The 15,115-nt window shown below is 39.0% G+C and overlaps 2 protein-coding genes across 5 annotated transcripts; one reads left to right on the top strand and one right to left on the bottom strand.

Annotated features, from left to right (window-relative positions):
- On the bottom strand, positions 1-9,526 carry LOC127808338 (uncharacterized). 4 transcript variants are annotated; one of them, XM_052346846.1, is made up of 7 exons: positions 9,360-9,526; positions 9,060-9,218; positions 8,901-8,931; positions 7,913-8,053; positions 619-644; positions 420-520; positions 1-321 (listed from the first exon to the last, which is right to left on the bottom strand). In XM_052346846.1, exons 1-6 carry the CDS (start codon positions 9,399-9,401, stop codon positions 452-454), a joined length of 468 nt encoding a protein of 155 aa, XP_052202806.1. In that variant the 5' UTR covers positions 9,402-9,526; the 3' UTR covers positions 1-321; positions 420-451. The 4 variants fall into 4 exon arrangements, with proteins under 4 accessions (XP_052202806.1, XP_052202804.1, XP_052202805.1 ...); XM_052346844.1 differs by having other exon boundaries at positions 456-520; XM_052346845.1 differs by having other exon boundaries at positions 9,060-9,227; positions 9,360-9,522.
- A 277-nt stretch (positions 9,527-9,803) lies between these two features.
- Positions 9,804-14,977, top strand: LOC127807973 (uncharacterized). Its single transcript, XM_052346243.1, has 5 exons — positions 9,804-9,967; positions 10,349-10,673; positions 11,667-11,746; positions 11,828-11,886; positions 14,350-14,977. Exons 2-5 carry the CDS (start codon positions 10,356-10,358, stop codon positions 14,652-14,654), a joined length of 762 nt encoding a protein of 253 aa, XP_052202203.1. The 5' UTR covers positions 9,804-9,967; positions 10,349-10,355; the 3' UTR covers positions 14,655-14,977.
- The last annotated feature ends 138 nt before the right edge of the window (positions 14,978-15,115 follow it).

Here is a 15,115-nt window from a genome sequence, read left to right as displayed (position 1 = left end):
TGTTTATTCATGATTATCACGGGCTAATGACCCGTTTGTAGTTTCAACATCATAATTTGCTAAAGACCACAAGATCCAAGTAACGGAAATGTCAATTAAGCACTTGTTAGTCGACTCCATCTTGCTTGGAAAATCCATCTTAGCAAAGGGAAAGGGAGTTCGAAAGGAAAGAAAGACACTGAGCATCAAGACTAGATAGATTTAAGTAAACTCATAAAGCAATCTCAAAGAGGTCTTGAAATCAATATGGGCACTTGAAATGCCCTTCTACTTGAGGGACTCCAACCAATTTATGCTTATTCAACAGCACCATTTGCAGTCCTGCAATTATACATTAAATTGTTAGTTGTGGATGGCTGAAGCTCAAGCATGGACACGATGCTTGCTGAGAGAGAGAGAGAGAGAGAGAGAGTCTTGACCATTGGTAAAGATCATTGTGTCCGGCATGCACTCACTTGGAGTTGGTGGGTTGGGATGAGTCAAGCTGCATTGTGACTGGACCATCATTAACCAAATTGACCTTCAAGTCCCATCAGAATAACGCATTGTCAAGCATTGCCCTCCCTAAAACTAGAAGAGTGTAAAAGAAACCCAGAAAATCGGGCTGGGAAACGTTACCTTCATCATTGCTCCAAATATACCATCTGTCGATCACAACAAGAAACAGGAGAGGACGCACAAATAAGCCGGTGAATGTATTTTCTAAAAACAATGATTGACTTGGAGTGGATGGACAGAGTTAGGCAAGTGATATCACAAAACTGAACATTTTTAATAAGGTGACACACCTGTATGTATAAGATGTGTTGAACTGTTCTAATTGTGGATCAGACTTGCATTAGAATAATGTCATCGATTAGCTTGCCGATTACATCAAAGTAATATCTCTATTAGTAGTGCAAATTAGACTTAGTCCGTCCTTACCTAGCTTACTAATGTTGTTCGGTGATGCATCAATCGATGCCGTTTGGGTTAAAGGTTTGGAGGGCCACGTTTGGCAACCGCATGCTGCCATGTGGTGCCTGCAAGATGGCCATGTGACAACCATCCTCTTCTTCAGATGGCGCCTGGTTGCCTTTCCGTTGGAATATCGATTATGTTGCACGACTAAATCTTGGCCATCCATCTTACCTTTATGATGCTCAATCCTAGCCGTCCAGACCTTTTATTTATCTCTCGCATCGGGATTTGAAGTGCCGTGGGAGGAAAAAGGAATAGAGAGAGGGAGTCCTGATCGGCCAAGGGTTCTGGGGGTTTCTTCGTTTGCTATGTAAATGCTCTGTATATGCTTATCTTTCTTATTTTTTGGTTCGATAGGTCTTGGCTTCTAATATGTATTTGTGATTATTGAGACATTTTTGTTAGCGAACCAGTGATGTATAGAGAGTATTCGTGAGCCATGTTTGAGGGTGTAATCTCCGTTTCTTATTTAGTACAGTGAGCTCTTCTCATCGGAACTCAACGTGAATGTAGTCCTAATTTGGGGTGAACCTCGGCAAATCCTTGGTCTCTTTATTTCTTTTTCAGTTAATGTTTATATTCTTTGTGTGCATGTGTGTACGATTCCCGGCCATGAAAGGTATTTTAGTTCATAAGACGGGATATTACTTGCCATTCAAAAGGAGCAAATAGTATAAAATCCAAAATCAAATGCATAAACTCATCAACTTCCAAACCATTCAATTTGTGTCTAATGTATTGTCCAAACCACCGCTAAACCTGCGTTTCTGCAATTATCTCCTACTACTGCCCTCCTATCCCCTACAACTCAAGCTAAGGCAAGAAAAACCTCATTCAACCTCAAGTCCCCACTACACAAATAATTCAAAAGCTATCCTTATCCCTTCCCCCAACAACAAAATCAAATAAGCTTCCAAAACTTCTTACAACATAACTGAATCCCCCATTCATGATAGGGAATGTTAAGGCAAATGCAACTCAGATGTTGACCACCATTTAAACACAAGCAATGGTAGTAAGAAATTACTCTCCTCTAAAACTTCTCCTCGTCACAAGCAAATATTCAAAAGATTACCAAGAAAGGCCTATTTAAAAATCCCAAAATGTTACTAAGAACTTTAACTTGCAGATACAAAAATACCTTGCCATAACGGAGACTCTGAAAGCACACCAACTTCCAATCCACCAAATGATTGTAATGCAAGACCATCAACTAAGGTTCTCTAGGAAAAAGAAATATGAAAACGTTTTTATGGCTTCCAGACTCGAGTTTAAGTTGGCAAGGTCTTTTTCCAAACTTCTCAAGGCACTTCTACACTACAGCCACTGCTCTGCATGTATCTTGATGTCATAATACATTGCAAGTAAATAATTCAATTTCTGTTCTTCCCAGTAAATGTAATTCTAGATGTAATCTCTGTGTAGGATAGCTAAATTACACATTTGAAAAGAATTAGTGTCAAGTCCTTGAATTAGGACTTGGCAATTTCCGTAATTCCGATTGAGAAAGAGAGGGAAAAGAGAATTAGAATAGAGAGATTAGAAAGATCAAAGAGAGAAAGATCTATTCATCAATCAATCGGTAGTCCTCCATGTGCCGTAGGTCTCCTTATTAAGAAGACCTCTAGCTATACAATGATTATTCTAACCTCCTAACTGTTTCTAGAGGTTGTTATAACAGCCTCTCCTGCCTCCTAACTTGCCCAACAGTTTAATAGAGGTAGAGATTACAAAATAACCCTCAAGATCATAACAATCCCTTCCTCTTGAAAGAATTCTTGTCCTCAAGAATTTAGAGAAGTCCCATGGCCCGCGGAAACTGCTTCAACAGGTTTGGAAGGTATTCCCAAGTAATATGGTCTGGATGAAGGTGTGACCACTGGACTAATACTTGTGTCAAGGGTACTTTTCCTTCGTACATTATCCTCTTCTGTAGAATAGCGCGGGGTTCTATGATTTCTTCTGCTTCTTCCGCATTGGGTGGTAATTCTGTCCGAGTAGAATCAGGTGCTATTGTAGCCTTCTTTAACAAAGAAACATGGAACACTGGATGATTTGTCACTCCTTCAGGTAGTTGCAATCTATATGCGACTGGACCTATTTTGGCCACAATAGGATAGGGTCCAAAATATTTGGGGCTCAACTTAAAGGGTGGCACTACTGTATAGAGCTGTTGCAAGAACCTCCTTACCTTGAGATAGACCAAATCACCTATCTTGAAAATCCTGTCACTCCTCCTTCTATCTGCTATTTGCTTCATTTGGTTTCGGGCATTAGCCAATTCTTGTCTTAGGACAGTTAACAGTTGCTGCCTCTGTTGGAAATAATGCCCCACTTCGGCCATAGTAGGGGAAGACTCAGAAATAGCAGGTAACAGCATGGGTCTATACCCAAACATGGCTTCAAAAGGACTCCTCTGAATAGCACTGTGGTAGGTGATATTATACCACTATTGTGCCAAAGATAGCCATCGATTCCAGTTCTTAGGATTTGTGAAGCACATGCACCTTAGATATGCCTCTAAGCATTGATTGACCCTTTCTGTTTGACCATCCGTTTGAGGGTGGTATGCAGTGGACAAACACAAGCCTACTCCCAATTTCTGGAACAGTTCCTGCCAAAATGAACTTGTAAATACCTTGTCTCTATCCGAGACAATAGTCTTAGGGATTCCGTGGATGTTGGCTATTCTGTCCAAAAATACTTTTGCCACCTCTTTTGCAGTAAATGGATGAGATAGACTAATGAAATGGCCAAATTTTGTCAAACGATCCACCACCACCATGATTACATCCTTGCCTTCCGATCGGGGCAGACCCTCCACAAAGTCCATAGAAATTCCTTCCCAAGCTTGATTACGTATTGCCAAGGGCTGTAATAATCCCGGGTAAGCCACGTTTTCATGTTTACATCACTGGCACACTATGCAAGACATCACAAATTTCACTACATCTGACTTTTGTTTAGGCCAAAAGAATAATTGTTTGACATTTTGATAAGTAGCTCTTATCCCTGAATGACCCCCCACCGGCGAAGCATGAAGTGCTCCTATTATTCTCTCCTTTAAAGCACTGTCATCCCCTACTACCAACCTGCCTTGGTACTTGATCAGACCGTTGGATAATGTATAATCTACTATTGCAGTAGGTTGGATTGCCAGCTGTGTTAGGATACCTTGAAGCCATTCTGACTGGCCATAGCTAGCTTCTAATTCCCCCATCCATTCAGGTACTACTGCTATGATAGCTTGGCAGGCTGCAGTTTCACTGCGTCTAGATAATGCATCAGCCACTATGTTTTCTTTTCCTCTGCGGTACTGAATAATATAATCCAGCCCCATGAGTTTAGAAACCCCTTTCCTTTGCAGCTGAGTATGCAATCTCTGTTGGCCTAGGAATTGTAAACTCTCATGGTCTGTGCGGATCACAAATGGCTGGCTTTCTAGGTAGTGTCGCCATTTGTCAACTGCTCCAAGCACTGCTAACAATTCTTTGTCATACACACTTAATCCTAAATGCCTTTGAGATAATGCTTGACTTATAAAAGCCAATGGTCGCCCTTCTTGTATTAACACAGCTCCTGCCCCCGTGTCACAAGCATCCGTCTCAACTATAAATGGCTTTGAAAAATCTGGCAGAGCTAATACTGGAGCTGTAGACATGGATTTCTTAAGGGCCAAGAATGCTGCTTCTGCTTTCGGATTCCACTGGAACCCTTCCTTTTTCAGCAACTCAGTGAGAGGTTTGTTGATAATACCATAGTGTTGCACAAATTTTCGGTAATACCCTGTCAATCCCAAGAAACTTCTTAGCTCCTTCACATTTTTAGGCCTAGGCCACTCTAACATTGCTTCCACTTTCTTTGGATCTGTTCATACCCCTTCTCCACAAATAATATGTCCCAAATATTCCACTTCCCTCACAGCAAAGGTACATTTGGAGAGCTTAACATACAATTGGTGAGATTTAAGGATCTCAAATGTAGTGCGGAGGTGTATAATATGGTGTTCAATATTGGGGCTGTACACAAGGATATCATCAAAGAAAACGAGGATGAATTTCCTTAAATAGGGTAGAAAAATCTGATTCATCAAAGCTTGGAATGTGGCAGGGGCATTAGTCAAACCAAAGGGCATAACAGTGAATTCATATAACCCTTGGTGAGTTCTAAATGCTGTTTTATGGATATCAGATGGTGTCATTCTGATTTGATGATAACCAGACCTAAGATCTAGTTTAGAAAAAATTTGGGCACCATATAACTCATCCAATAGGTCATCAATCAAAGGTATAAGAAACTTATTTTTGATTGTATTGGAATTAAGCTGTCTATAGTCTATGCAAAACCTCCAAGTTCCATCTTTTTTTTTAACAAGGAGGACTGGAGAAGCATAGGGGCTTTGACTGGGCTGAATAATGGCTGAGTCTAGCATTGTTTTAACTTGTTTCTCAATTTCAGTTTTCTACACAGGAGGGTATCGATAGGCTCTAATGTTGACAGGTTCTGAATTTGGTTTAAGGTGAATTGAATGGTCCAATGGTCTTTGGGGTGGTAAAGAGCTGGGTTCTACAAATAGATCCTTAAATTCTACCAATAGTGAATGCAAGTTCTCCGATAAACCTACCTTATTTGTGAGTTGGGAACCGATGTCAGCATTGGTGAGTTGCAATTCTGCCTTCACTTCACTGTCATCCTCTATTTCTTTTGCTTGTATAGAATAGATTTGGGCTATCTTTCCTCCCTTCTTTGACATCATTTTCTGTAGCCTTTTCCCTCCAATTAACTTGCACTCTCCTTGCTCCAAATTTCCCAGCAAGGTTAACTTTTGTCCGTTGATTACCACTGTGACTTCTAACTTGTTGAAGTCAAAAGTCAGAGGACTTACAGTCCTCATCCAATCTACGCCAAGGACTATGTCACATCCACCCAAGTCTAAGATCCTCAAGTCAGCCACAAATTCTTGCCCTTGCATGATCCATATAAATCCGAGACATTTATAGTGACTGTACATTCTATTTCCATTGGCTACCGTTACCGACAAAGGTGTTGTGGCTGTCATGGGACACTGAAGGCTTGTTGCTGTGGCTTCACTGAGGAAGCTATGGGTGCTTCCGCTGTCGATAAGCACCATCAGTCTTCGTTTTCCCACCTGTCTTTTTACTTTTATAATTTGCCCCATAGGGCTTCCTTTCAATGCATGGAACGAAATCTCTCCTCCTTCCTCCCTTAGCTTTTCTTCTTCTTCTTGCTCCAGTAACTCTTCACCAATGGTTTCCCTAGTTTCTGTTTCTTCTTCCATCTTTTCTCCGTCAACTGCTTCCATGTTCATCAGCTGTCTTTTGCACTGATGACCCGGACCGTATTTTTCTCCGCATTTGAAGCACAACCCTAGCTGCCTTTGCTGCTCTATCAAATTCCCTTTACTCCCGTTATTATTTACGGGTGTTTTGGAATTTTGTTGACTATGCCATGTTAGCAATGGTTTTGCGTTTCCCCCTCCATACTGTCCTGCTAAAATACTGGGTTTATAAGGAACCTTATGTTTCTTGAAGATGGCTTCTAAGGCCAATTCTTGAAGTCTTGCTTTTTCCCCTGCTTGTTTAACGGATGTTGGAGTCATCATCTTCACCATGGGCCGCAGTTCTTCCCTCAATCCGCTAATGAAGACTGATACCAAGTACTGTTCGGTAAGTCCAGGTTGTACCGTACTCACCAGAGATCTCAATTCTTCAAATCGGCTTTGGTATTCAATCACCGTTCCTTCTTGTTTCAACTTGCTGAATTCTTCTACTACATCGGTCATGTTTTTCTCCCCGAACTGTTCACATAACCCTTCAGCAAATTCGGCCTAGCTTCCTTGCATTCCTCCATCTTGAATCCATCCTTGATACCAGGAATCTGCTTCTTCATTCAAATAAGCCGCCGCCAAATTTACCTTTTGCTCCTCTGGAATTCAGTAAAATTAGAAGAATCGTCCACATCTCCTCACCCACCATCGTGGTTTCTTCCCTTCGAACATCGGAATCTCCAATCTTGGCATAGGAACATGGTTCTGAATCCCTAGCTGGTGATTCCTTCCCATAACTCCTTGCACCGTACCCTGGTCTGCTTCCTCAAGAATCCCTTGTGTGCCCAGACGATTGCCCTGGTGTGGTAGAATCGATTCCGACGACTGTCTTGGTGGATATTCTGGTGGTAAACGGAATTGGGGTAGCGAAGACAGCATGCTTAGCAAGCTGTCCATCCTCTGCCCTTGCATCTCTACCGATTCTTGGCATCGATTTGTTGCTTCTTGCTGTTTCTCCATAGCTGTTTGCATTACTTCCCTTCATTCAGTCAATTCTTCTCGTGTTTGTCGTAGGGTCTCCTGGGTTTGGGTCGCGCCCAACTCCAGTGATTCTAACTGGATCTCCCATTGCTTCAGACGTGTGCCTTCCGCCATTGTGCCCTGGAATCCGAACCTCACAGCTGAATCGTACGGCTCTGATACCATTTGTCAAGTCCTTGAATTAGGACTTGGCAATTTCCGTAATTCCGATTGAGAAAGAGAGGGAAAAGAGAATTAGAATAGAGAGATTAGGAAGATCAAAGAGAGAAAGATCTATTCATCAATCAATCGGTAGTCCTCCATGTGCCGTAGGTCTCCTTATTAAGAAGACCTCTAGCTATACAATGATTATTCTAACCTCCTAACTGTTTCTAGAGGCTGTTATAACAGCCTCTCCCGCCTCCTAACTTGCCCAACAGTTTAATAGAGGTAGAGATTACAAAATAACCCTCAAGATCATAACAATTAGTTCTATTTTTAGTGATCTCAAATTAATAACAAAGCATTAGCATCAAGAAAATGAAATATCAAAAGAACTAAGTAACAGATCATTAATTGCAAATGAAACCAGGTCAAAGCTATCTGTGCAGTAATAACAAAAGCACATGATACAACATCATTTACCTTTTACTGCATTAGGGTTGTAGGATGTCCGGAACTTATCAACTAAAGAAGCATAAAAGGGCTTTGCTCTGTCTGGTGACATTGCCACATGAAAATCTGGCTTGTTACCCTTCAAAATCCCATACAATGTAAACTGACTCACTGTAACATCCACACAGCATTAGAATGAATAATGATGCCCCTTATATTCTCCAACTCTGGAAAAACATGGGAAAGTATATTCATTGAGAAGTACTTGTGGAGAGGAAATTAGTGGTGTTCTCTGAAATCCTACCTTAATTGGGCAAACCAATAACTCAAATAGAGATAGGACGCTATGCACGAATTCTTATTCCATTTTTATATAAAACCTGGAATTTCCTTTCTTATGACTTATGACATTTATCCACAATGTTAAGCTCTCTGTTATATTGCCAAGTGTCATCGTTTTAAATGACAACAAATTTGCAGTTATATATATACAATGTACACAAATATGGATGGTTATACAAAATTAACAGCCCCGCGTAGTGATTACTCTTGGAAAGCACCAAGGTTTGGAGGATATTGCCATGATTTCCATGTCACTTGGGATAAAATAAAACAGGAATGGATCAAAAAGACTGATATAAGAAAATAGTGAAGAAAACACCAATCACAAATGACAAATATCAAATAACAGGAGACAAGTAATGAACTGCCTTCACCTCAACTACGTCCTTTGGTTTTTGCTCTTTATTTGGTTAGATTTTTCAACCAAATTGTTTATCCACATATCTTTCTATTAACCATCTCTTTCTTCATTTCCAAACATATCCACCTTCCTCTTATTAACCATCTGACATTCTCTTTATTTAGTTATACATTTTGTTCAAATAGGATACAAAAACACAGCCGCAGGAAGTTGAACTGCTTCATTTTAACAAAGATTACCAAGACAAAATGCTCTTTTTACATAATTTCATAAACAAACAACATAAATTAGTAAAACTACAACCGCAAAGCGTACCTAGTAGAACACTATAATTCCTCTGCATTACCTGCAAATTCACGTCACAGATTTTGCAGAAACCAATTTGAGCATGGGCAAAGAAGAAACAGTTGAAATATCAAAGAGACTCAGAGTGGTCGCTACATATGCACAAACATGAATTTTTGGGGGGCTTACATTTTGGTCCCAATTTTTTCCAGTTTTCTCATTTGGGAACAATCTCATGTTCAACACTTTTCGACAAATGTAGTCAGCATCGGATTCAATGTCCGAGTCGTGAAGTCCAACAAGGACGAGGAGGCCCGGTCCGATCTCCGACACGATACGACCCTCCACCTGCAAGGGCTATCTTGCGCCGTTTAAACAACATAGACAAGCCAACATATACAAGCATATACTTCTTTCAAGTACCCACCACAACCACAGAGAGAGAGAGAGAGAGAGAGAGAGAGAGAGAGATTGACCAGTGACACTGACCTCAACGCTGGCAGAGGCGACTCGCTGAACTACGGCTTTCATTTTGACGGATTTTCTTCGCCTCTTTCTCGCCCGCCAAGCGCCGGGTTACCAGGAATGGTAACGTCGGACTCTTGAAAGACGGACCTCAATCGGGTCAACCGACGCGTTTGATATCGATTGCGTTTTTTTCCGGGCATTTGGGTCATTACTCATTTTTATTTTATATTATTTTTTAGAGATACCTTGTAACTGATTGACTGCTTATATAATAATATTATTATTAAAAAACATTAAAATTACAATTTCAATCCACCTGATAAATTTATTTGATTGAATAATTCAATTATATAATTAGTTTGGTATTCTGAGTCTTGTGACTGGTTGACCGATCCAACCCGACCCGACCACGAACACCCTTAGCACTCGCTTGCCAATGTTCAGCCAACGGCGTCGTATCCTTCCCAAAGCCTGAAGACCCGGACGCCCTTTCTTTTATCCCTCCCAGTCTCGACACTCGGCCGTCCGGCGTCTCTTCTCGGCGATCAACATTGCCATTTTTACATTTATCTTCTCTTGCTCTTCAACAGACTCATTTATTTGTTCGCTGCATCGTTACAACGTCGAAGGTCAGTTCAGCATTATTTGTTGAAGAGTACACGCACAATTTATATGCATTTGTTTTTGCTAGACCATGAGTGCATATCCATATTAACAGTATATGAATGTTGTTCCCTATTGAGCAAGTGAACCAATTTAACGTTCTTAAGAGTCTAAATAGGCTTTAGTGAATAGGTTTGAGTTGTTACTATTCTTTTCTTCCCATCTTCTTTGAACATTGTAACGATTTCGTATTGCCTTCAAGATATTTGATAAAATTCTTCAGAGAAACTTAAGTACTTTAATTCCTAGTTGAAAAGGGTCGTATAAAGGGTTAGGACCCACATGGCCTTTTGATCTGCTTTGAAATGGTTTTTATTTGGGAGGCTCAGATTGTACTTCCTTTGCAGCTTGTATATGATGCAGGGTTTATTAACCAAAGGCACTTCACGGAGGGCGTTATCCGCTTTGGGAAATAAATTTGTCAACGCTTCATGTTCTTCTTTCCTGCAAAAACAATATTTCATCACGTCTTCATTGCATGGAGAAGTCATCAAATGTCAAAAACAAGCTATTCCTGGTGATTTTTTGAAATGGGGTTCCCTTGGTTTCTGTAGAACCTCAAGGTTTGCCACTGGATTCACTCCACTGCAACCTAAGCCATTGGATTCAATTATTGACATTGAAAGGGCTAATAATCAATCACCCGAGGACCTTGCCACCATTTGGGATGATGTAATCTTTTCTAGCTTTGCTCGTAATTTTCTTTCATACGACTTGACCTGTTCAATTAATGTCTACTTATAACTGCACAATGAGTTTTTCTAGTGCAGGATTTTAGATAGCTAATTTTTGCTCATAGATACAGTGGAAGTCCTAAAGAGAGTATATATACAAAGACCTTACTTTATAGTCATTGAAACTGTCATAGAACTTTGTGACCCTGTCGTTTCCAAGATAAGAATAAGAGAATCAGAGAAGAAAAAGAAGAATAGACAGAAGAAGAGAAGAAAATCCAGTGAAGAGAAATAAGAGAAGCAACATTGGGGTGTCAGCTTCACTCAATCAATTACTTCCAAAAGCTGTTAACTGAATAGAATGAGGAAATTTTTGTTCTTAAATCTGTAGCTTTGAATTAAAAAGAAAAAAAACAGTGAAACTACCCCGAAGGAATTTTGCTGCTGGATTTTTGTTTTCTGTAGTTTCTCCTTTGATTGTATCTATAACTTTTGTTGAGAAAATTGCCATTCCTTTAACCTTAATGAAAGGACTGTGAAGAGAAGTTAACAGAAATAATTAGTTGAAAACTCATTCATTGCCTTTCATCTCTACTCTGAACATACATTCAAGTACAGCTAAAATTTTTAGGTGTTGTGATGCTTGATCTCAGATTTTAATTGGCTATGTAAACTTTGTTGTTATAATATCATCTCTACAATTAGACGTGGTTACCTAGGCTTAGGTTCTTTTACTACAGGTTGTTCATCCAGACTTTATATTTGCAGGCTGAACTCAAAGTTTTTTCATTTTTATGTATTTGTTGTGTAGAATATGGTTTCATATTGGATAAATCATATGTGGTTCATTTTCCTGTCATAACTGCATCAAAAGGTTATAGTAGTAGGATTATTATGTAGTTAATCATCAAATTTGACTGAAGGGATTTAATCTTGCCATGATTGTTTTTATTCGTTTACTTATTTTATTCTTTTGGTATTCTTGCACCAGTATCACATTGGTAGAGGTCATATTGGTACTTCTATGAAAGCAAAATTGTATCGTCTCTTGGAACAAAGGGCAGTACATTGGTAATCCCATTACATGGCCTTTCTTTTTTATCCAATTTCTTTTTCTGATTTTTATTTTTCCTACTTGTAATATTCTTGCAGCCGGTACTTTGTCATTCCTTTGTGGAAAGGAAGTGGTTATACAACAATGTTTGTTCAAGGTAACCTTCAAGAACTCTGGTTCTTTCAAATATTCTGTTACTATCAGATCCTCTATAAGACCAAATTTCCCTGCCCTCTTTTGAAACCATTATCTGGACTGAGCTTGGAACTTGTTTGACACTTCTATTAACCATACAGCAGGGTTCACTTGTTTCCTGGCCTCTTCAGAACCCCTTCACTGGACTAACTTTCAGTTTTTTTGCTTAAGTTTTTTTTTTTTTGGCTGAAGTACTAACCTTCAGTTTACTAATACAGTTCTTTTTATTGAACCTAACAATCTGAATGAAATAGATATTCCCCCTAGAATTTGATTTTTTTTTGGGTAATCATACCTAAGGGATTTAGAATCTAAGGGATTTAAATTAAGTAGAAAGAAAACAGAATATATAGAATGCAAATTTAGTAAAAATGCAAGAGTGGATGATGTTATAATAAAATTAGAAGACCAAATCTTATAAAGAAAAGACCATTTTCGATATTTGGGATCAGTGATTCAAAAGATGGAGAAATCCACGAGGATGTCGCACATAGAATTAAGGCAGGTTGGCTAAAATGGAGAAATACATCGGGGGTGTTATGTGATGGTAAAATCCCATTAAAATTGAAAGGAAAATTTTATAGGACAGCTATAAGACCAGTCTTGCTGTATGACTCAGAATGTTGGGCAGTCAAATACCAGCATGAGCAAAAGACGAGTGTAGCGGAGATGAGGATGTTAAGATGAATGTGCAGACGTACAAGAAATGATAAAATTAGAAATGAAGTTATTCGTAATAAGGTAGGAGTAGTGCCAATCGAGGAGAAGATGAGAGAGACTAGACTAAGATGGTTTGGTCATGTGAGAAGGAGACTAAGAGACGCTCCTGTGAGGAGAGTTGATGAAATAGAACAATTAGTCACAAAAAGAGGTAGAGGTAGACCTAAGAAGACTTTGGGAGAGACATTAAAATTTGATATGAAATATATGGATCTAAATGAGGATATGACAAAAAACATAAATACATGGAAGTCTAGAATTCATGTAGCCGACCCCACATAGTGGGATAAAGGCTGTATATGTTGTTGTTGTTATTGTAATCATACCTACAAAATGTATATACAGTAATGTTCTAGAGACTTGGAACCATTTATCAAATATATATGGGAACTTGAAAGACCCTGATAAGGGGTTAGCCAACCATGTATAAAAAAGGAGGCCATTACAGAAGTATGCTCTCTCTCTCTCTCTAGGGTGTTAGTGCACTCTGTTTATAAAAATAATAAAAAAATCTCTAATTTTACAAAATTTGGAAATGATCTGAATGAGTCAATCTTTACGCTTCAAGACCTCAAAATCTACGGTTGCTTCCCTTTTGCGAGCATTACAAATAGGGGGCAAAAGAGACAGCATTAGAACTCCTATTTCTTCTACTCAACTTTAGCTATCCAGCTAATGAAATAGCTTTGCCACCTCCTATCTGGAAAACTTTCAATGCACTGCAAACACGGTCTACAAGCTCCATATTGCCCAAGCAATCTGCAATGAAAAAGAAAGGCCGTATACCAAGTCCCCTGCTCCCTTACATATGCAATACATATGCAATATCAATTAGTGACCATATTTCTTTTATTTTTTAATTAATTAGATTATTGAAGGTTAAGATTTATTTCAGACATTGTCTTACTGAAGGTCAGGACACCCCTGGCCATTCAAGAAAAAAAAAGCTAAAAATAAGTAAATTAGAGAGGAAATAGGTTTATGTGCTTCCCCCCAGCCAAAGATCTTTCTTTGAAGGATTGATCAAGATCCCTTACTAGAAAACCAATTCATCTTCTTTTGGTATGATTTCACCCCTAACCTTCATGTTTGGAGATGATCCAATCCATTTGATCTTGTACCTTACAAATGCTCCGCACTGGAAAAATAGCTCAACTTAGATACCTGCATAAGAGGCCAAAATAAGTTAATCAATCATCTAGCAGTGCCTCAAGTAAACATGTTTCACCAATGTTTGTCTTGCAACAAGTCTGCTTGAGGTTTGAAACTTCCATTAGGTCAGGAATAGGGCAACTAGTGCCAGAAAGATTGATCTTGCTCTTTTCTTGTGACTTGTGCAAATTTCGTTTACACAGAAACAGTTGTGGATTAGGGTTTCAGATATTAAATAGCATGTGACAAAGATATAATTAAGATAAAGCTCTGGCAATCAAATTGATGCTAGAGAGAATGAAAATTTGTGCTCCTTCGCTTTTCTGTGTCTTGTTTTAAAAGAAAAAACCTTTCAGCAACAACAGCAGCAATGATAACCATCACAAGCCTAAATCTATTAGGCGGGGTCCTACATGAATTTTAGTTCTCTAACCATGCCTATGCATGACCCTGTCTTCTTTTAAATCCTTACCAAGCAATTTATATGCTCTCTTGTCATTATTCTTCTTTTGCTGAACTCTCATTAGTTGAGTTTCCGTTCATATTTGTGCAGCCCAGATGCCACACATGCTGTTTACTGGCCTTGAAGATTACAAAGCTAGAGGAACCCAAGCTGCACCCTATCTCACTGTTTCTTATTACACAGAATTTGCTGAAACCAAGGATTTGGTGCTTATTCGAGGCGACATTGTGTTCACCAGCAAGCTTACTGACTCTGAGGCAAAATGGCTTCTGGAGACTGCACAATCCTTCTACTTGAATGATGTAAGGTACAAGTTGGTCGAACGGTTCAACAGAGAGACACAGGAATTCGAGTTCAAGGATGTCTTGCGAGCATTGGACATGCCCATCTTGTAGTTTCTCCAAAAACAAAGTATTTTGGTCTTAACAGCGACTCAAGAAGAATCTGCAGCACCGTATGGAGTTTCATCCTCTGCTTTCTGCCCATTATATTAGTGAAGACTGATTCTCTTCTTTTGTTTTCTATCCAAATTATAGCGGATGTATAATTCTAGATGAACTGTTAATTTAGAATATTATTAAGTTATTCAAACATCATGTGCCAAAAAGATATTTGATTCCCATAAGCGCCTCATGTTTGTTTGGCGGCTTTTTTTGGGTAAATTATAAGCAATAATTTTCACCATTTCTAGGGTACCCACCACCACCAGGGTAGAAAAAAATATAATTATTCTATGTAATTTAAAGGGAAGAAAAAAAATTAGAATGATTTAAAATTGATTATTTCATTTACTATTATTAACCCAATTTTGTTAATCAATTAATTATATAATAATTTGTTGTCTAAGGCATTGATT

This window comes from Diospyros lotus, chromosome 8 (assembly GCF_014633365.1).
Source record: "Diospyros lotus cultivar Yz01 chromosome 8, ASM1463336v1, whole genome shotgun sequence".
Lineage (NCBI taxonomy): Eukaryota > Viridiplantae > Streptophyta > Magnoliopsida > Ericales > Ebenaceae > Diospyros > Diospyros lotus.
Note: the sequence above shows the minus strand (reverse complement) of the source record. Positions and strands in the feature narration are given on the sequence as shown.